At 41.6% G+C, this 21,719-nt stretch overlaps 2 protein-coding genes across 2 annotated transcripts; both read left to right on the top strand.

Moving 5' to 3' along the window:
• The first annotated feature begins 8,669 nt into the window (after positions 1 to 8,669).
• Positions 8,670 to 11,653, top strand: fmoda (fibromodulin a). The gene is made up of 6 exons (XM_070958997.1): positions 8,670 to 8,753; positions 9,380 to 9,775; positions 10,163 to 10,285; positions 10,398 to 10,538; positions 10,627 to 10,894; positions 11,374 to 11,653. Exons 2-6 carry the CDS (start codon positions 9,398 to 9,400, stop codon positions 11,523 to 11,525), a joined length of 1,062 nt encoding a protein of 353 aa, XP_070815098.1. The 5' UTR covers positions 8,670 to 8,753; positions 9,380 to 9,397; the 3' UTR covers positions 11,526 to 11,653.
• Positions 11,654 to 15,289: 3,636 nt separating this feature from the next.
• Positions 15,290 to 20,778, top strand: slc6a14 (solute carrier family 6 member 14). The gene is made up of 15 exons (XM_070958589.1): positions 15,290 to 15,355; positions 15,916 to 16,060; positions 16,158 to 16,289; positions 16,670 to 16,831; positions 17,018 to 17,132; positions 17,222 to 17,354; positions 18,355 to 18,495; positions 18,599 to 18,734; positions 18,834 to 18,926; positions 19,010 to 19,135; positions 19,232 to 19,350; positions 19,606 to 19,705; positions 19,799 to 19,908; positions 20,251 to 20,418; positions 20,553 to 20,778. Exons 1-15 carry the CDS (start codon positions 15,290 to 15,292, stop codon positions 20,706 to 20,708), a joined length of 1,902 nt encoding a protein of 633 aa, XP_070814690.1. The 3' UTR covers positions 20,709 to 20,778.
• Positions 20,779 to 21,719: the final 941 nt, after the last annotated feature.

Below are 21,719 nucleotides of genomic sequence, written 5' to 3'. Positions count from 1 at the left end.
TGTTAAGGTGTCCGCATGTGTGTATGTGTGTGTCTTTTCAAGCTACCAGCGGTGTTTACCCACTGTCTGCTACATTCCTCCTCTTCAAATGTTGCCCACATCCCAGAACCAAAACCTCCTCCATAACCTTCCCTCGCTCACTTCTTCCTTCTCCTTTCTCTCAGCTCAGCCCTCTGTAATAGTAAAACCCACAACATTTGGTGGAAACATGTTTGCTTGTACCACGGAGGTACACAAAAAATACACATGAAATACACAAAAAGACTGACAAGAATTTCTGAAGAGAGGGAGTGAAGAAGAAAGACATCAAATGAGAGCATCTGATCAGTTTGGATTCTGATGGTGCAGAGCTTTCTGTTAAAATGAGAACATTTTGATCAGCATTCAAGATTCGGCGTGTGAAGATATATGTGTGTGTGTGTGTGTGTGTGTGTGTGTGTGTGTGTGTGTGTGTGTGTGTGTGTGTGTGACTGGGTCTGCAGTCTGTGTTCTGCCTGGAGGCATTGAAGCCACAAAGTACCTGGGGAGCCAAAGAGACCATTCTGTGTGCATAAGTGTGTATCCTTGAGTGTGCGTGCATATGTGCATTTGTGTCCATCTGTGTGTGTGCATATGTGTGTGTGTGTGTGTCTTGAAGGAAGTTACTCCTTGCAAGTATCTGAGCAGAGCAGAGGAGAGAAAAACGATTCCAGATTCCTTTCTCCCTAGATATGAGGGGAGCGCTGTGAGAGTAGAGGCAAGGTAAAGAACAAGTGGTAAAAGTGGAGACAGTTCCCTGATCAGAACGTATAAAGAGCGCCCTCTAAAGACAAACACATGGAACGACACCCACAGTGGAGTTCAACAAATTTATGACATGATGAAAATAATGAATGGCTATGTGTGCATGTGTGTGTGTGCTTTAACCATAAACCATGAAGAAAACATGTTTTTTTACTGTACAGCCTGAATATCACTTCCACTCTCTCAATGCTCTCAAGTTTTTGTTTTATTTTTACAAACACTTCAAGAAAGTCGAGGTAATCAAGAGAGCAATACAAATGAATGTGTGTGTGCAGTTCAGGCACATGTGCCGGGGCCCCAGTTTTAGGTTTCTTCCAGAATAGAGCTTTGTGATGGTTTATGCTGTTGTGTCATGAAAGGAACGAATTCTACAAATGGTTGACAAAACACCAAAATACAAGACCAGAGCACAGCAGTGCTTTGGAATCAATGTGAACGTCAGCATGCTAACATGCTCACAAGGACCATGCTAACTCGCTGACGCTAAGCAAGTATAATGTTTGCCATGTTCACCAACTTAGCTTAGTGTGTTGCCATGCTACCATGTGCTAATTAGCACTACACAGAGTTGAAGTGGATACGAATGTCATAGTTTTGCAGGTCTAATAAATTGTAGGTTAAGAGATCACAGAGGTTATAACAAATTTAGGGAATCGCCACAGTCATTAAGATTCATTGTCTGGGCACTGTGGATATTTGTATCACACTTCTTAGCAATCCATCCAATAGCTGCAGAGACATTTCACTAAACCCTATGCTGGCAAAGTCAGACCATCAACAAAGTCAGCGGGATTAATCCCCTCTGCACCACGTCTGTTCAAAATGTCATATTTTTGTAATTAATTTCTTACGGGTTGAGTGAGGGTTTCTGGAAACATGCACAGGCACTGGTACACAGTGTGCCTGCAGCAGCCTGTTGGCAGCTTCTCACCATCCTGCACACTGTGTGCTCTGCTGTCTGCGTCTGGTTTAGTCATAAACAGGAGAGGGAAATGGAAAAGGCCTCCCTCCATCCTCTACTGCAGAATAACACCTTTCACTAAAAGCATTTCAACATCACATTCTCTACACATAAATACAGCATTAACCTCAGCATCAACCTCCCAGATCTGCACAGGATAAGTGGATACAGAAATTGAATGGATGGGTAAATACATAGAGAAAGTCTCATTTTAATGATGATGAGAAGAGTTCATACTAAATGGAAACTTAAGCATTTGATGCAAGATAACAATGAAGTTTTTGAAGGGGGTCTGGGGGGCTTGGTTTAAGAACTTCCAATTTATCAAAAACCTCCTTGCCTCCTACACCATCCAGCTGCCACATGGTAATTACAAATACAGTGGACCAAATTGAAGTGTCTTAACTTGTGTGAAAGATACAGTGACAACCGAGTCACAAAGCAGCTGTATAAACAGAAAGACCCTCCTCCAGTGTGGCAGCCTGTAACAGTTCCACGCCTCCACATATGATGCTACACATATTACACCAGCATGAATGTGACGTCAGGTCTGGTGTAACTTCTGAGAAAATGTCATCCACCACAGGACAAAGATGAACCAATCCATTCATATAATTATTAATTGGATGTGATTTCTTGGTGATGAGTCATCATCTTTTTACAATAATTACATTTCCCAAAGCAGACGTTGCCTTCGGGTGGTTTCTTTTTGAAAGCTGGCAGATCCTCTAACGGCTTGTCAGGCGCTGGAAGGTCACGCCTAAAACCATCAGACCTCTTAAAATACTCACACATGGATGCAAACGTTGGGTTTGAAATATTAAAAAAAAAACAAAAAAAAAACAAAATCATCTTTGCAAATGTTTTATGATGCAGGAAATGGATTCAACAGCTTTGTTAGACGTCGAGGATACACACAATGTGTTTTTGTGAATGTCACACTGAGTGTAAATCCCACAGGGTACCTTTGAGCTTCAAAGTTCAATCCTGACCTTGGAAACAGCAGACGACAATAATCTCACATTAAAGTCCATGTAGCTGATCCGGGGCTCGCATTCGCATCACACACATACCAAGTGTGGCAGCATATTGTTAACGATAACAATCCATTGGTATAACAATAATACATATTCTAAAAACACCATGTATATTTACATGCTTTAAGGAGTTCTCATTCATGTTAGCTTAAATGTTGGTGTGTGGTTGTGTGTGTGTGTGTGTGATTGTTCTGATTTCCTGAAGAGCAACTAAATTGTTTTGTGAATTATTACCTGATGTTTATTGTCCAATATTACAGAAATACAGATGCTCACATTAGTTCACATGTTGTTTTTAGACACTGAATCAGTGTTCCTCTGCAGTCTTCAGTCTGTTTCCTCTTCCGCCCCTCCTTCCTCCTCTTCTCATAATTTCACTCACCCTCTGCTGCCTCATTTGTTCCCATCACTGACACTAGAGGGCACAATTTTCTCTGTAATTACCAGCACACTCACGCTCAGATTAGGTTGAGATAAGCTAAGGTAAAGGTCAACTTTGCAAATGTTAATTATACAATTGCAAGCAACACATTAATGTGAATTCCTGAACTACATCCATGTGAGAGATGGGCTTTATGAATGTCAAGAAAATTTAACATTTAACAGACTGAAGGAAAAGAAATTTAAAGCTAAACTCTCATTATTACTGTTTTTTAACTTAACGACTTTTCATTCATCACTAGTTTCACTTCTGCCACACGACAGATGGGCCGTGTCACAGTGCTCATGGTGCGTCTTAGACCACTTAGTCACAGGACACCCTTCAGTGTATTTTCAAGATCTCTTTTGTTGGTGTCCAATAGCAGATTTAACACGAGTTAAATCATAAATTTTGCCAAGAATTCAGATTAGACCCATAATTAGAAATGTTACCAACATGCATACATAAAAATATGCTGCTTTTATCTGTATGAGAAAAAGATGAGAAGCTTGACGTGGTGTAATCATGAACATCTGTGCGTGAATTATGTGTGTGTGTGTGTGTGTGTGTGTGTGTGTGTGTGTGTGTGTGTGTGTGTGTGTGTGTGTGTGTGTGTGTGTGTGTGTGCGTGCAAGGACATCTGCTTTCTATCCCATGGTTTACGCTGCCCCCTGTGCCCTGGGGTGCCATGGTTCAAGTTACCTTAAGGAGACACATTGTCCAGGGAATACTACTACCGAATCTCTAGCATTCGAAGATCTTTTTAATTCACGTATATTATCATGAGTGTGTGCTATTTATTCATTACACTAAAAAATATCTTTGGCAAACTATAAGAGTGTGAGAATTATTGCTGTTGAGGATACTTCAGAAGGGCAGGGTGTAGTCGCAGGGTGTGTGAGTACTTGTATAAATCACACTGCAGACACAATAATCTGGTTCCCACAAGGTTAAACATTAAATTGTAGGGTTCAGACTTGTAAGAGATGGAGTTAGGCATGCAGTGGTTATGGTTAAGATTAGAGTCTCAGAAATGAATGTCAATATCCTGTGACACACAAACAACAAGGTTTATTGTTTTGTGTGTGTGATTTATAGACTGATAGATGGACAAACTATGTAAAAAAAAAAAAAAAGATTTCTAATTTCTTCATGAGCCGGTAATGGTGAACAAGATTTAGCTATTTATGATTTGGTTTATAATTTATATGCTAAGTTTTGCTGTTGTGTCTTCAACACTGGATTTTGCAACACTTATGTGACAGGAAACATTCAACATCTCACTTAAAAAAAGAAAGACTTCATTTTATATCATTCCAAATTCAGTAAGACCATATGAGTCTGTATGGCAGCCAGATGAGGAAGCATCTGACTGCCATACATACATAATAAAGCCATTTAGTCATGCAAAAGAATGGCCTGCCAACAAAATGAGTTTCTTTTTCGCTCCAAAAGTAAACACACGATGGGCTGAACAAAGTGAGGATGAGTAGATGTTTAGTGTAGTTTAAAGTATTTCACACTTGCTGTTTTCTGCAGGTGAGGGACCAGAAAGATCTAGAGAGAAAATTCCTGTGACATTCCTGTGAAGAGTTCATGGCCTGGGTGGAAAGGGTTTGATCCTCTGATCTTCTGATCCCTGCTCAGCCATGCTCATGACCCAGACAGGAGACAGGGTAGGGGGATGGACACGGTGGGGGCTGAATGTGTTGGGTGCTATGCAGAGTCGACCTGGGCCTCTTTCTTTGATGTCCCAGACAAGAGAGAGTCAGTTTCTCTCACTCTGCAATGACTTCTTTCATGCACTTTTGTGCTTCTTTACATTGTTTGTATATGTAGATACTTATCTTTCTCTCTCTCTCTCTCTCTCTCTCTCTCTCTCTCTCTCTCTCTCTCTCTCTCTCTCTCTCTCTCTCTCACACACACACACACACACACACACACACAAATACACACTAGAGTTAACTACTTAACCACCTCATATCAACAGGCCTTTGATGTTATGTTGCAAGGGTTAACCTCATAAGACTCATAAAGTTGTCAGCCCTCAATAAAAGGTTGGAGTTCATCCAGGTTCAGCTCACAGGTGTCTCTCCAGATGTATAAATCCATATAAAATCATATTTAAAATGACAAATATAACTGGTGTGCTGTTTCACGAGGCCAGGCACAGCACTGACCAGTCTGTTCTGCTGCATCTGCAGTCCACAGACGCCTGCAGACAAGCAGAGAGGAAAAAAAGCATTTCCTGATGCTGCATTACCAAACTGCAGAATAGCAGTGAAGAATATGTTGCTTTATCTATTTGTTTGTCCCTCCTATTTGGGTTGCCAGTGTTCAATACTCCTCATTCCAAGCTTCAACAATCACAGTCTTGGCCTCATAAATTCCCCAACACAGTTCTCCAGCTCAGCTGTAATGCAGTGTGACCATCTGGCTGTTCCTTTCGTTCTCTTTTTTCATGTATTTATTGTCTGATATAAGATGCAACAGCCCCACTTAACCAACTTAAATAACATGTGTAAGGCTCTATGCCAGTTTACATAGCAGTCACTTCAATGCTGTTTCTTCAAAGAAACTTTAGTTCTGGCATGTGTTGACAGGACTGCTCTTTGATCATTCACAGAGATGATGCAGCACATGTGAAAAGCAAGGTAACAAACTGAAAGGAACATTTTGACATTTTGAGAAGTATCCTTGCTTTGATCTAATATGTGTTGCTAAAATATGAGGCTATAGCCAGGAAACAGTTAGCCTAGCTTAACATAAAGACAGGAAAAACAAAGTGTGAGGTTGCCAGGCACCAGTGGAAACTTCAGGAAGTGAGTGCATCAAGTCAAGAAATAGTTTTAGTAGTTAAAACTTTAGTAGTTAAAACTTTTTTAACTAGGTTTGGGAACAAAGACCATGCCTCAAATGCATCCCATTTCGCACACAACTTTTGAAGCTCACCTGGTCCATTCCCTTCCCCTTTACTCAGTTTTCGCTTCCCTTCCCCCAAACCCCTTATTCCTTCTCTCTCCCCCTTCAATACAGGAACCACTGGGAGCACTAACTGGAAATCCAGTATCATCTGAAGAGTCAGCTCCCACATCCAGAGTCTCGACTCCTCCCTCATTGGTCCATCATTGCACTCCCTTCATCCATCCATGACTCACATTTCTCCCATCATCCCTTCATCCATTACCCTTCTTCCCTTACCCCTTCATCCCTCAATCCCTCGATCCTCATTCCTTCCCCCGACTTTTCTCCCTCTGGACCCTAATACAGTACATCCGTCCACCATCTCGGCTCCCCTCCATCCATCATAGTTATTAAACCATTCTAAATCTGAATCTTATCGCTGTGGTCTTTGTCAGTGAACCCATGTAAAACCACCAAGTGTCATTTTTTATTTTATCTTATTTTTTTTTTACAGATAAAAAAATAAATATGTTTGTCACTGAACTTTAGATGTGTTAAACGGTGGCTTTTTTAATCTTTAGAGCTTCCATTAACATCTGAAAGTTTAGATGGATGCACACGAATAAACCAGCCAAACCCATTACATTACACTTATGCAATAAGTGCCTTCAGCCATGTGGATACAAGCCAACAATTGCAAAAAAAAAAAAAAAGAAAAAGAACAAAAAAGAACATAGATTTCATTAGATATGCTGAACTGCTTATCTAACTGAATTTGGGTGGGTTGGAGAGCAGCCGTGCTGCTGCATTCTGGTCAGCACATGTGGGCACACAAGATGACAAGAGCCTGGACCAGAACATGTGATATTTTAGAGAAGTAATCTGCAGCAGCAGCTTGTTGTGTTGTTGTTGGATGGACGCTGATCATCCAGTGTTACTCTCAGGTGTGATGCAGTCAGATATACTACAGTGCTCTCAGTGGTATTGGAGAGGAAATGTCTTCCCTGGAAGGAAGAGCAGCTCAGTTTAGTTGAGGTTTAGCTTCAGGTGGCTAGCAGACATTCACTGAGAGACATCAGCTAGAAACAGAGATTTGTGCTGCCACTTGGGATCCAGATGCAGGCAAAGACACCATTAGTTGAGTGTCATCTGCATAGCTTTGGTGGGAAAAGCCATGTCTGTTCTTGTTTATTGAACTGCAAAGTGCGAAACATTCAAAAAATGCAATGGTGGTGTCAATCATATACATGGACTTGTTGTTGTCTGGAGGAAACACAAGTCATTGTGTTTGTTGTCAGCATGAAGCGGCACAACCAAAGGACATACTTTTGTTATTGCTGCTTTTGTTTAACCATCGCTATGTTATTTTTCCCACCGAATATTTGTTGAATATTCAAAAGCACAGAATACAAAACTGTTTTTTCTTTGTATCCACACAAATGTACCTGTTTTCAGTCTGGCTGCACTTTCAGTCCTTTGAGACTGGACATTTTCACGTGTTTTCAAAATCTTGGTGAGTGCAATTTTGCTGTTCTGTTGGCGGAAAATTTTGCTTATTTTAAGTAAGATTTCCCCCATGTATTTGTTTTTTCTTGCTTTTTTGAGTTTTCGCAGCATATCTATTCATCAAACATGCCACTCATCCTTTGTCACATTTTAAAAAGGTGTCCCATGATAACAAGAAACAGAGGAGACAGAGAGAATTTAGAGAATCTTGGACTGTTTGCAGAGACGAAAGGTAAAAATGAGTGAAAAAGACCGATAGAGATGGAGCTTGTGGAGGAGGAAAGATGCAGAGCAGGAAGAGGCCCACATTAAGACCAGACAGACAACATGAGAGGAGTGTCACACATGTTTTCATTTAACCCTTTACAAGATGTAAGGTTGTCAGAGAGGAATGGAGAGACTTGGACCCTCCCCTGCTGCTCCCTCTTTGTATGGTATTGTCACTTACCGTAGTTATTCTAAGATAATAGGTCAAATGCTGAAACCACCCATTATAGACACTGTCGCCTACAGTGAGAAGGAAACAAGTTGCCAGGGATAATCAGTCACTTAAAAAAGCAACCAAACCACTGATACGATAATGAACAGTAACAACTTGCTATACACGTATCATATAAACCAAATTGCACAGGGAAACACACCCTCTCACTTTATCCACGCATTATTTAGTAAAACAAATCTTTATTCCTGTCCAAACTTGCACTCCATTGTTCAAAAAGAGATAAAAAAAATTAGCATTTGTGCTCCAGTGGGCCAAAAAGGTCAAAAGCAAAGGTGCAAAGGTCTAGATATTGAAGACATAGTGGGCTGAAAGGGACTGAATGTGCTGGACACAGATGGGAACAATCCCTCACAGCCGCTGCATCTCACATCAGCCACATTAGTGGAAAATGAGGCTCCAGAGTGGGGTGTGGGGTGTGCTGGGCCATGCCTGAATGAACAAAATGGGGTGCGGGTGGGCAGATAAGGGGGTGGAAAGAGCCAAACAGTGAAGGACCAGAGGGAGGGATGGAGAGGGGGGGGTGGCGGAACAGAAAAGAGCAGGGAGGGGAAGATGTTTTTTTACAAAGTGTTTGTCAGAGTCGTCCTGAGCACACTCTGAGAGAAAGAGGGGACAAGGAGGGCCAGTCTCTCTGATCAGGTAGGTGTGTATGTGTGTTTGTATGTACGTCCATGTGTGTGAACATTTTTTTTCTATGAAACCTTATAGGAGACGAATAAACACATGATGATGGAGTCATACTTTTGTTTGAGCTTTTTTTCCCTTCTGCCTGTCAGAGGGTAATTATTGGATATTTTCTCACAATTTTGGGACAGCAGTGAGAACCACTAACAAAGCTGCCATTCATGGCAAGGTTTTTTTCTTTTTTAAAAAATGCTCCCTCTGTGGATTCCCTGTGGATTAAGACCCCTAAGAATGTACCTCTCTGCAGGCAGTCATATTTCCAAAGCAAAGTCAGTGGCTGCACTGCACTTTTGACTGTCCATTTAACCTCAGCATGATAACAGTGAGATTTGTGTTTAGGAAAAATGTTCTTGAACAATAGCATCTAGCAACTGTGTGAGAGAAGTTATGTTTTTATTGTCTGACTTTTGAGGGTCAGCACAAGATCACATTTTTTCAGTTTCCTCTGTCTAGTATTTGTGTGATTTTCTTTTAATATCTGTCAGCATGAGCCCATGAACAAAATAACCTGTCAGTCTGTGAATTACTTTATTTCTATATTGTATTTTATTGCCTTGTCTCTCTGTCTTTGTCTCTGCTAGATTACTGTGAAGATTTGTATGACTGTGACCATGCGTGTGGTGATTGTCTTCCTCTTGTCTGCCCTGCTTCCACTCTGTCTCTCCCATGGACGGGACCCCTTTGCCTGGCTGTACAGCCGACAGAGCCAAGGATACTATTATGGCTCCCTGCAGGCAGACACCACAGGAGGGGCATGTCCAGATGAGTGTGACTGCCCCCCCTCTTTCCCAGTTGCCATGTACTGTGATGGCCGGGGCCTGACAGCCATGCCAACCATCCCCTCCTATGTGAAATACTTGTACCTCCAAAACAATGCCATCACAGCTGTGCCCGACTCAGCTCTTGCCAATGCAACCAGCCTGGTGTGGCTCATGATGCATCACAACCAGCTGACATCTGACGCCATTGGCAAGAAGGTAATCTTACATCTGGTCTCAGTCAGACAGAGCCACACATGGGAAGTCAGAGCATGAAATAGTCATGCTGGTCTAATGGCTGTCAGATGGCTGGCAGGTGGCAGATCGTGTAATTACAAAGGAAAGAGTAATTGTTTTATTGCTGCACATGTGAGTTAAAAGGTTTATGTATTTGGACATGTTGCTTTAACTGAAATTAAATTGCATGTCAGCATGTCTGATATTTCTCCAAAGACCTTCTTTCAATTTCTCTAGTGAAAAAAGTAAAATATAAATTAATTAGCAATGACATTTGTGCAACTGTGGCAACTTAAAGTGATTTCAGCTGTTGAGGTAGTGGTTCTGTGCATGTTAGTGAGTTGTTCATTATCCACATCATATCTGTAGGCATTTCTGAAGCTGGAGGGACTAGAGCGTTTATACCTACAACACAACAATCTGACCAGCATTCCTTCAAACCTCCCTCGTGCCCTGCGAGACCTGAGAATAAACCACAACAGGATTGAAAAGGTAATGTTTTGTGTAGTGTGGTAATCGGGCAGAGCCCCTCTCTGCTCTCATTAGCTGTTTTGGCTGTAGATCAAAGACATTAGATGTTAAAATTATTTCTGCTGTTGCCTAGGTAACACCAGCAGATCTGGAGGGAATGGACAACCTCACTATCCTGTATCTCCATGACAATGCTCTCACAGACATGGGTACATCACTGAAGGCGCTGACATCCCTCACACTGCTGGACATCAGCAGTAACAAGTTGACAAAGGTAACAGTGTGTTTGTGTTTGCAAATGTCCCAATAAGTGAATGGACCATCTCCAGTCCTCTCACAATACTGTCGTTAATTGAACCCAGGTCCCAGAGACTCTCCCCGAACAGCTGCACCAACTCTACCTGGACTACAACTCCATTGATTCCCTACCAGAGAGCTTCTTAGGCCGTTTCACTCAGCTGCAGTATGTCAGGATCGCCCACAACCAGCTAACAGACAAGGGTATTCCTCCCAACACCTTCAATGTGACTGGACTGGTGGAGCTGGACCTGAGCTTCAATAAACTGGAGAGAATCCCCCCAGTGAGCACCACTCTACAGTATCTTTATCTGCAAGCCAACCAGATCAAAGGTAAAATGAATGCATGTTTTATTCACACACATCGTTTTAGAAAACGTATTAAAAACTAATTAAAAGGCCTGAAAACGTTTTCTCAATCAGCTTCTTTTGAACAATGGGATTCTACATACAACAAACATAATTTTGACATCACTTCACATGACTGTGTGTGCTCTTCTCATTGGTTTGGTTTGAAGTGGATGGAGCTCAGTTTTGTAAAGGTGATGTCACATGCTTCCATGCACCAATCAGGAGTTAACAGCATTTGAGTTCTTCGCCTAAATGTTGCAGGATGATCTCAATCAAATCTGATTAAACCACACGCACACCGTCCTGATGAAGCAGACCGCCTTTGTTTAGTGTTAAACTCTTAAATAATCTAATTGTTGCTTATTTAGTTGTGAATATGTCACGTTAAATCGGATCTCTTGCAGCAGTGGTGCCAGATGTGTACAGTAAATTCTTTACCACCTCTCCATCTGTCTGTTCAGAGTTCACTCTGGGTAGTTTCTGCAGCGTTGTGGATGTGACCAACTTCTCCAAACTGCGGACTCTGCGACTGGATGGGAACGAGATCAGTCGCCAGGACGTCCCATCAGAGTCATCCCTCTGCTTGCGCCTGGCGTCCGACATTGACATCTAACTGTATATGTGGTACAGTGTGTGGCACTGTGCTCACAAACACAGCTCAGTTTACAGCAGACACCAGCAGTGTGACTTGTGCAAAACCACTGCACAGCAGGGGTGAGGATATCATTTAATATCAACAGCAGGTGGCAGCAGTTTGTACTGTAATATCCATTATTTGTATTACAGTGATTGTCCTTGTTTACATGGCCGTGGTTTCACATTTCACAAGGAATTTTCTGTGTATATTTTAACAAATCTGGACAAATGGTCAAATCTGGTTTTATGTCATTAAATAAAATTAAATGAGCCCTATGCCACAAAATACAATGTATATGCCTAATAAGATACCGTCTGAGCCACATATGATGCTTCCTTTATGTGTAATGATCTGCCCCTGATCCTCCCTATATGTTTCTGTGGGATCAATGATCTTTGCAATCAGTGTTTTTAGCTGTCTTTATCTCACTGTCTCTTTCTTTCTGTCGTCCTACAAAGCATGCCTTCCATTTTTTTGTTCAATAAGCGGATGATAAAAACATTATATATGATGTGATTTTTTTATTCTCAAATCATTAGCTGACGTAGAAGCATTACAATATTTTCTTCTCTCCTCTGATGACCAGTGACGATCTTATGCTGTGACTCCTTGTTTCTGTATATCCTCTTTCGTCACAGTGAAATCAACTTGCCTTTGAGACATAAATAGGTGATAGATCTATGTACCATGTGAAAAGTATCTCCATACTGTACTGTATGGAATCACACATTCGTAGGCCTGTACGTGTATGAATTATGATTCTTGAGTTACTGTATGCTTTGCATGGGTTACTTATACTGACTAAGGGTTTATGTTGATGAGCCTACAGCAGAATAAACAACAGTTGGGATTTTTAAAAAGACAGCTGTACTTTTTGTCTTTTTATAGTCCATCCAGTATTTGAGGTTCACTGTGTTTTACTGTCTTTGTGTGTATGTGTGTGCTGTGGGTTTGATTCAGTGGTTTGCTGGACTAAGGGCTTTTGTTCACACAGACCTGATGTAATACATCAGCTATCTTTTCATTTAAGACTAGTCTAGACACTCGCTCACACATGCAGACACTCACTCACACATGCACTTATTACCCTACAGGTTTTAGGACTTTCATTCAGGACACTTGACTTTTTGGACTCTTGACGGTGAATCCACTTCTGCAAATGATTCTTTATTTGCTCTCTGTACCTGAGGTGCAAGAAGAGGGCAGTGTATCTGAATGAGTCAAAATGCAGGAGTGGTGGGCTGCCAGTCAACCAGCGCCCGGGGACCCAGTTCTCGTTTGTCACCATTGGTCAGGTGGTGATCTTCTTGCATGTTTTAAGTGGGGGTATTTTTATGGAGGATACCCCAGGTGAACATCGGGAGAACATGCAAACGCCACACAGAAAGGCCCTTATTTTTCCTCGAGCAGCAGGCACCAAAGGCATGATGGAGGACATGCCACCAGCGCCCAAAGCGGGATTTGTACTGGGACCTTCTAGCTGTGAGGTGACAGTGTTACCACCGAGCCACCGTGCCACCAATTTACTCAATCTGAAGGGGATATTAGCAGAAATTGGTTTATATGGTTGGCAAAAGCCAGCTGTTCTATTTTGAATGAATTGCAAACTTTGACACATGTAGGGGTTGATATAAATGTTTCTAAATGGTAAGAATCTCAAAGATATCAGACAGATTTCAATGGACTGCCAAACACACACCAGCTTTATGAAATAATCCGGCTCCTCATCACCTTCCATTCTTGGGAGTGTTTGTTCCCAACAGTCATGCCATTTAATCTCATCTTCAGCTCCCTCTGAAAGGCCGTTGTCTTTATATGGAGGGAACTGCTATTAGACAGCAAGCCACACCCTCACAGTCTTCTAAAATCATCAGGTTGCTTTGAGATTGATTGTGTCTAACTGTTGCATCAGGGCTGAACCCTCTGTGTGGTCAGTGGTGACATAGTCAGAGGACTCAGGATGTCTATATTTATAATATTTTTCTCTGTTGCTACGTTCTGTAATCTGTGGCCACACCAGCAGATACCGTCATTACAGCTAATTTATATTATTGGTGTAAAGCGGTTAGGTTGCGGCCACACGTCACTGACCAAAATGGCTCAGAAACCAAACGAGCTTCAAGCAGAGTACATTACACACAAGTACAATGAGGACACAGCAGAGATATACTCATGGCCTGACTGTGTAACAGCCAAGAGGTCAGCTATAACTCATGATGCTATTCATGCTGCCAAAAACACCCAAGCCTGTTTTGTCTGTCTTTCAATATGATGCATCAAGAGAAAGTCAGATATTGTACATAATGCATTCACTGTATCAGAGTGCAGGCTTTCTGGTTGTTTTTCTGTGAACCAGTGGCTTTGAAACTATGACTCAGCCATAATCAAGACGTGATTATTCACATGCTCGATTAAAGCAATCATGTCCAGGATTTATTGGGTTTTGAACCAACTGTTACAAAGTTTGTTGATATGTTTGTCTGAACCAGCAGACAGCCCGAAAATCACAAGGATTTCTCTTTAGCACATGAAACGCTGTTGGGACAGCCTTAACAAAATACATCCTGAGGACATGTCTCCTCTATAATGAAGATTAGATCACTTGCAGTAAATAGATGAAGTAAAATATGTTGTTGGTAAAGCTGCCATAACATACTAATTCTACATTCATTGGACTCCTGTTGACTGCTCAACTCAGTAATCAAAGAAAAAAAAAAAAAAGATGCTCCAAACATATGATTCACCTGCTGGTCCTGCACTGTAAGGCTGAGGTAAAAGGAGACTGAATAGTGGACCTTTGCTCAGCTGGATGTGTAAACAAGCAACTGTCTACAAATAACTCACCAACTTAAAGGGTCACATGAATGAAGAGACGTGAGGGCACAATACACCCCTACATACTTCATAGTGGATAAGAAAGTAATTGTGTATGTGTGTGTGTGTGTGTGTGTGTGTGTGTGTGTGTGTGTGTGTGTGTGTGTGTGTGTGTGTGTGTGTGTGTGTGTGTGTGTTTATCTCTGATTATTACCATAAGTTGATTAATGGGTAGTGCAAGACTTCATCATTTACATCTTTGTGTCAACATTCATGTCATCTGACATGGTTGTGGTCACATCATCAGGTTGTGATTATGGGTGACAGATGTGCGTATGCAAACAGTGCAGTGATTATGTGCACATGTCATTGACCAAAATGAGATCTGTCCGTCATCAGTCACAGCAGTGGCTTTATGGAGTAGTTGTTAAGACATGGTTACAGGCATAGAGTCACTCACCTGAGTCACACACACACACACACACACACACACACACACACACACACACACACACACACACACACACACACACACACACACACACACACACACACACACATACCACAGTCACAGCTCCACTCTTTTGCCTTTTTATTGATACAGAGAAAATAATGTTCTCACACACAGTCTGTGGTGTGGAGTCACATATAGTGCAGGTCTATTTCTGATGAATGATATATAGCGGTAGAGTGGAAATGAGCACTGTAAGAAATATAAGGGTCAGAAATACTGAGTCACAAATGTCATCAAGAGAGAAACGTCCTTCACTAATGTGCCTTAAACCAGGATTGTGTGGGGGAGGGTTTGGGCAGGTGATTGGTTGGAAAACATCACTCCCTTGTCTGTCGGAGGGGGGACTTTAAAACAGACCTACCTGAGTGATTTGAATTTCTTTCACAGACCATTAACTAGCAGGTGAGAGGACATGAGGGAATACAGCTGGAACAGTTTCAAGGATTTAATTTTCAGGAATCCCGCTGTTGTTGACCAGGTAGGATTGGAAACCCTTTGACCTGATAGTCACTGCATAATTTAACACACAACAGTTTTATTGGATAAGACTGAGAAATTTAGTGCTTCAGTCTGTATTTCAGAAAAAAATCCAATACAGATCTTCAAAGGACCCTTGCTTGTTTATTTTTAATTAAAAAAATCTTCTTTTTTTATTGAGATACATTTAGAAAAGTGTGTTTTTTATGATGTGCTGCTACAGCTGGGGGGCAAAGCAAGATCTCAGTTAAATGTGTAGAGTGCTGATGGACCCAATGCCCCTTTTTTACCTTCTTGAGGACAAAACTGAAACACCACAATCCAATTTTAAATGATTAAAAATGTTCCCAGTGACCAATTGTATAGGTTATGTGCTGTATTCCTTGTAGTAGTTAGGAGTATTAACTCACTGCTGTGGACCACTCTACAATTCAATCCAACCAGACAATAAAGTAAAATGTACTGTTATCACTGCAGTCGTTTTTCTTAACATGTTCCAGGTGCAATATCTGAGAAGTTTTACAGCCACTTTAACAAGTTTTGAAACTTTTCAATGAGCAGGACCCACATGTGGCTGATGGTGATGAGAATACTGAGCGTGGAAACTGGGCCAGCAAGAAGGAGTACATCCTCTCTACGATTGGCTATGCTGTTGGATTGGGAAATGTCTGGAGATTTCCATATTTGGCCTACAAGAATGGAGGAGGTACGTATTTAGTGTCTAATCCATTCTGCTTGATGGCACCGTTGTTAATGCTGTGTTTAATTTATTCCTGTACTGCCCAATCTGTCATTTTGAGCAGGTGCCTTTCTTATCCCGTACTTTGTGATGTTGGTGGTGACTGGAATTCCCCTTTTCTTCCTGGAAAGTGCCTTTGGTCAGTTTTGCAGCCAAGGTCCAATTAACATATGGAGATCAGTGCCAATCCTGCAGGGTGAGACTACCATTAAAGTTTTGTTAAGATCAGTCATGTATCTCTAACGGTGAAGCTGTCAAACATGAGGGATTTAATAATGCTGGTTAATCTTTTTCCTCTGATTCCTGACTTCAGATGGGATTTTGTTGGTTGGTATTAAGGCTTTGTTATGTGTCCAGAAGGAGACGGAGCAGCAGTGACTACTCTTTTGCTTTACCTTTCCACCCAATGCATAATCATTCAAACCAAACATTCGTCTTTACAAAGGGAATTGTACTTTTCAGCATCTGCTTGTGAATTGATGAAAAAAAAATCATCCAGAAGTGTTTACCATATTTTATTTATTGTAAGATTATTTTGTAAAATGTGCCTTAAAACCTCTCTCTCTACCTGTCCAGGTGTTGGCATTGCCATGGTTATGGTGACTCTAATAGTGTCAATTTACTATAACGTCATCATCGCCTACAGCCTGTACTACATGTTCGCCTCCTTCCAGTCTCCTCTGCCGTGGTCCAGCTGCTTCAGCTGGGCTGACAGTAACTGCAGCAACACGCCTACAGGTGCTTTTTTCATCTCCAGTTCTTGCAATGTGGTGATGATCAGATCTACTGTTTCCTGGGGCGAGGGTGACAAAAAAATAAATAAACAAAGATGAGAAATTGAGAGAAATCTACTCACTATTTCATTCTTGGACATTAATGCTTGTACATACTTACTACATAAACCAATATGTTTTGCTTTTCCAGTGTATTGCAATGCAAGTGGTGTTTTAGTGGCTAACTGGACTCAGGAAAACAGCACTTGTCCTTCATCCCACATCATCACAGTTCCAGTACAGAGCCCAACTGAGCAGTACTGGGAGTAAGAATCACACACTCATGCAAACAAACACAAATACACACACTTGTCAAACTGCTGTGGCTGAACAGTCAGGTGTCTGTCCTCTTTAGTCGCGTGGCTCTGCAGAGATCCAGTGGTCTAGATGAAACAGGACCAGTAGTTTGGCACTTGGCCCTCTGTCTGCTGCTGAGCTCCATGCTTGCTGCTGCAGCACTCATCAGAGGCATCAAGTCATCAGGGAAAGTAAGTCAACACCACCTCATAGCAAGTCCTTGTCCTTAGTGAAACTTCAAGGTCAATGCATGTTTCAAGCTTACTGCAAAAATCAGCAGCCAAATGTTCTGAAGGGTTTTCTGTAAGACAAAGTAAGCAAACCTCTTACCCAGCAACATGTCAAAAAAGATGTTACCATGCTAACAATTTGCTGCACTGAACGCAAAGTACACAGCACACAGCTGATGCTGATGAGAGTGTCTTTAGTTTTGTTATAAACCAAAGCACTTGACAAACTGAAAATTTGACCTGCTGGTGGCGCCAAAGGAAAAGTCAGGCGAACATCAAAGACACGAGGACTTAGCTGGCTAACATAGACATCTGTACCAAATTTCTTGGCAATTAATCTAATGGGCAGTAGTTGTTGAGATTTTTCAGTCTGGACTTAAGTACAGGTTGGGACCAGCCAACAGACCAGCATTGCCATCCATCTCGCCATGCCACTAGCATGGCCAGGCAGACCAGGCATGACCTTAGCTTATCTTAGCACAAAGAGCAGAAAAAAAGGTGAAACATCGTGACAAAATCCACCTACCAACACCTGGGTATTCTTAACATTGGACAGAACCAAGCCAGCTGTTTCCCCCTTTTTCCAGTCTTTGTGCTAAGCTAAGCCAATCAGCTGCTGGCTGCAGCAACATATTTAATATACAAACATGAGAGTGGGTTCAGTCTTCTCATCTCCTCTTGGCAAGAAAGTGAATAATTGTAGTGGAATACAAGAAGTCTAACTAATCTGCCCCACTAATGTGAGCAGAACTTAGATACAAATAGTTTGAGATGAGAGTTGTGTGTGAATGCTTGATGCAAAGAGGAAAAGGACGAGGCACACGTTAATGGTAACATTGCAAATACATTTACATTTGAAACCCTGATAGGTTTTACTTTTGTTGCTTGAAACTCCCAACAGCAACAAGAAATGCAACAACTGTATTCTCAGTATTTTAACTCTCTGCTTTTGCTTCTCCAGGTTGTGTATTTCACAGCCACATTTCCTTATGTGGTGATTCTGATCCTGCTGATCAGAGGTGTGACACTAGAGGGAGCTAGAGATGGGATAGAGTTTTACATTGGCTCCCAATCCAATTTGACTAAACTGACAGAAGCCCAGGTAAGAACCCAACTATCCCTATTCAACTATAACACAGAACCACATAGCTTAGGATAACATAAATAAAATAAAGCTTTCTTTTGATTGACTGTGGACTTTTTAGGTATGGAAAGATGCAGCAACTCAAACCTTTTACTCTCTGTCGATTGGCTGGGGTGGAGTCATGACTCTCGCTTCCTACAACAACTTCCACAACAATGTGTTCAAAGACTCATTTATTGTAACACTTACTAATGCCGGTAGGAGCACATCTACAGTAACAGCATTATTTAAATAAAGTTTAATAATTCATGTGTTTTTCTCATTGATCTATTTTACCTGTTTTCATCTTTTCCTAGCTACCAGTGTGTTTGCAGGGTTTGCCATATTTTCAATCCTGGGTCACATGGCTCACATCTACAAAATGCCTGTTGGAGAAGTGGTGAAGGAAGGTCAGACAGACACACCATGTGAGCACAAATCAATAAAAATATGGACGACCTCTGATGTTTTTTTTTTCTCTCTATTTGTGCAGGATTTGGCCTGGCATTCATTGCATATCCAGATGCTCTGTCTAAGCTTCCTATTTCCCCTCTGTGGTCCATTTTGTTCTTCTTCATGCTTTTGACTGTTGGTCTGGACTCGCAGTTTGCAGGAATAGGTGAGATCTTCAGGCGCCATTCATACTTTCATAACAGTCAGACCTTTGCTGTTGTGATTGATTCATGCAACCTGAAAGCTTTCTTACTGTCTTTAGAGGTGGTCACCACCTGTCTGCTTGATGCCTTCCCTAAAATCTTCAAATCCAAACACGCTTTGTTGACTCTAATGACATGTACCATCCTCTACCTCCTGGGCCTGCCATGCATCACAAGGGTAAGCTTGGCTTCATGTCACTTTATGTTACTGTTGTCTGACTTACAGGCCAGTTTAGCCAACCTACTCAGCTCGTGTGTGTGTGTGTGTGTGTGTGTGTGTGTGTGTATGTGTGTGTGTGTGTGTGTGTGTGTGTGTGTGTGTGTGTGTGTGTGTGTGTGTGTGTGTGTGTGTGAGTGCGTGTGTGTGTGTGTGTGTGTGTGTGTGTGTGTGTGTGTGTGTGTGTGTGTGTGTGTGTGTGTTTGTCTGGAATAGGCAGGAATATACTGGGTGACTCTAATTGACCAGTTTGTTGCCAGCTGGGTGCTGCTATTTTTGGCTCTCTTGGAGATCATTGGTGTCTGCTACATATATGGTAAATATCATGACTGGAAATAAGTGCATACAGTATAAGGGCGACAGTGAGCCCCAGCTGTGTACGTGTGTTAATTCTTCTTGTGCTTTCCAGGGGGGAACCGTTTTATTAAAGATGTTGAGATGATGCTTGGAAATAAGAGCTTCGCTTTCTGGCTGTGGTGGAGAGCATGTTGGTTCTTCCTCAGTCCCTGCATCATTGTGGTGAGTACAACGTCACACAATGCCCCTGAAGCAAACAACTCACAATGCATTCATCACATGTTTAGTAGCAACTGCTTTTAGATGAATCTACATGCACTGCAACCATCACTTTAATCCAGAATTGATGGACATCAAAAAACACATTAACAAATGAAAAAAAGGTGGCTGCTTGTCTGAACATTTAGATTTCCTGTTTCTATTCAAGGTCTCTTTATCACTACTTTTGAGCAACAAAAACAATGAATAAATGAAATGGATCTACACACAATCCTTTTCACACATATACATCACATTAGTTGGAATCACTTTTGATGAATGAAACCAGCTTATGTGCTTGTCTAGGTGATCCTGGTCTGGTCTCTGATGACGTTTACGCCTCCCTCCTATGGGGCAGTCCAGTTCCCAGACTGGGGCTTGGCTCTGGGCTGGTGCATGGCTGTCTTTATCCTCCTCTGGATCCCTGTCACCGCTGTGTATAAGCTGATCAGAGCAGAGGGAAGCCTCTGGAAGGTGTGTGTTATGATACTGATAAAATAGGGTGGTTCAAAACACCATTGCTGTCTTTTTCTACATTTTCTCTGAGTTTCTTTTCCCATTAATTCAAAGAAGTGAAAAAAATTAGGCCAATTTCTAACTTTCCACAGCGTTTGAAGTCACTGTGCTCTCCCTCTGACAAATGGCATCCCTACCTGGACATCCACCGAGGAGAACGCTACTCAGGCGAACGCTGCCACCACAGGATGAAGCATAGACATAAACCAGAAGTAAATGTAAATGTGATCACTAGCTCGTGGCTCTGACATGTGTTTTGTGTCATTTTCTTCCCTTTAGTCAACAATGCAATCTGTGAACACCTTCTACGGAAAGTTGAAGTTGCACTGAGTAATTCTGACCTCCAGGAGACAGAGGATGACTTGAATACAAACTCACAGCAGATTGCCAGCGCTAAACTACTCCCTTCACCAGCCACACTGTCATCTGCTGTCCACCATTCCCTCCTGGGGCAGTCAGCATAAAACAGGCTTGTGTGAGGTCATGTGTTCGCAGTAAATGGAGCAGGGCCATTTAGGACTCAACCACACAGACCAGTGACCAAAACTATGAGTTAAAAGTGGCTGAAAGCTACTTAGAACAATAATAGCAATGCTTTCATGTATATCTCAAAATATTGCTGAGCAGGGCTTTAGAATATGGTGGTGTTTCTTATGGTGGACTTTTCACACACTTTTTATTTATTTGACTGTCTTTGTTTAATCTTCAGCAGGTAGTGTTGGCTTTCTTACCACATAACTGGTATACATCCTCTGTTCCTCTCCTGATATTCTGCAATAAATGACTTCTTTCTACATCTCTGATACATGATGAACTTCTTTCGACTAATTACTAAAGCAGGATGGCAAACCAAAACATCAGCTGCTTCAAATGCCATGTTTATATAGATGAGAAATTGCAAAGTATGTTAAAGCTGATCTCATGTGGACAATGGCAGAGTCTCATATTACACAATCCATCTCCCATCTTGACCATTATGAGGCCCTCATCTTGTTATCTAGACAAGCATTGCAACAGATTGTATTGCTGTTTTCAACAGTTCGTTTTTTCAACAGTACCACTGGGGGGCGCCAAAGGTTTTTAGGTACACCTAGATAAAACTTACCCAGTGTCATACAACCACCCTGTAATAAATGTAACCTTCAAGAAGGTCATAATGTTCTTCATAAGGTGTTGATTCAGCTGTATGGCCTTTCTGGAGGACATTGTTTTTCTGTTGAATTCTATTGCATTATACTAAGAGGTGTCTCTAATATTTT

This window comes from Chaetodon trifascialis, chromosome 3 (genome assembly GCF_039877785.1).
Source record: "Chaetodon trifascialis isolate fChaTrf1 chromosome 3, fChaTrf1.hap1, whole genome shotgun sequence".
In the NCBI taxonomy this organism is placed as follows: Eukaryota; Metazoa; Chordata; class Actinopteri; order Chaetodontiformes; family Chaetodontidae; genus Chaetodon; species Chaetodon trifascialis.
The sequence above is the reverse complement of the archived record's forward strand: the minus strand, read 5'-3'. Positions and strand labels throughout refer to the sequence as shown.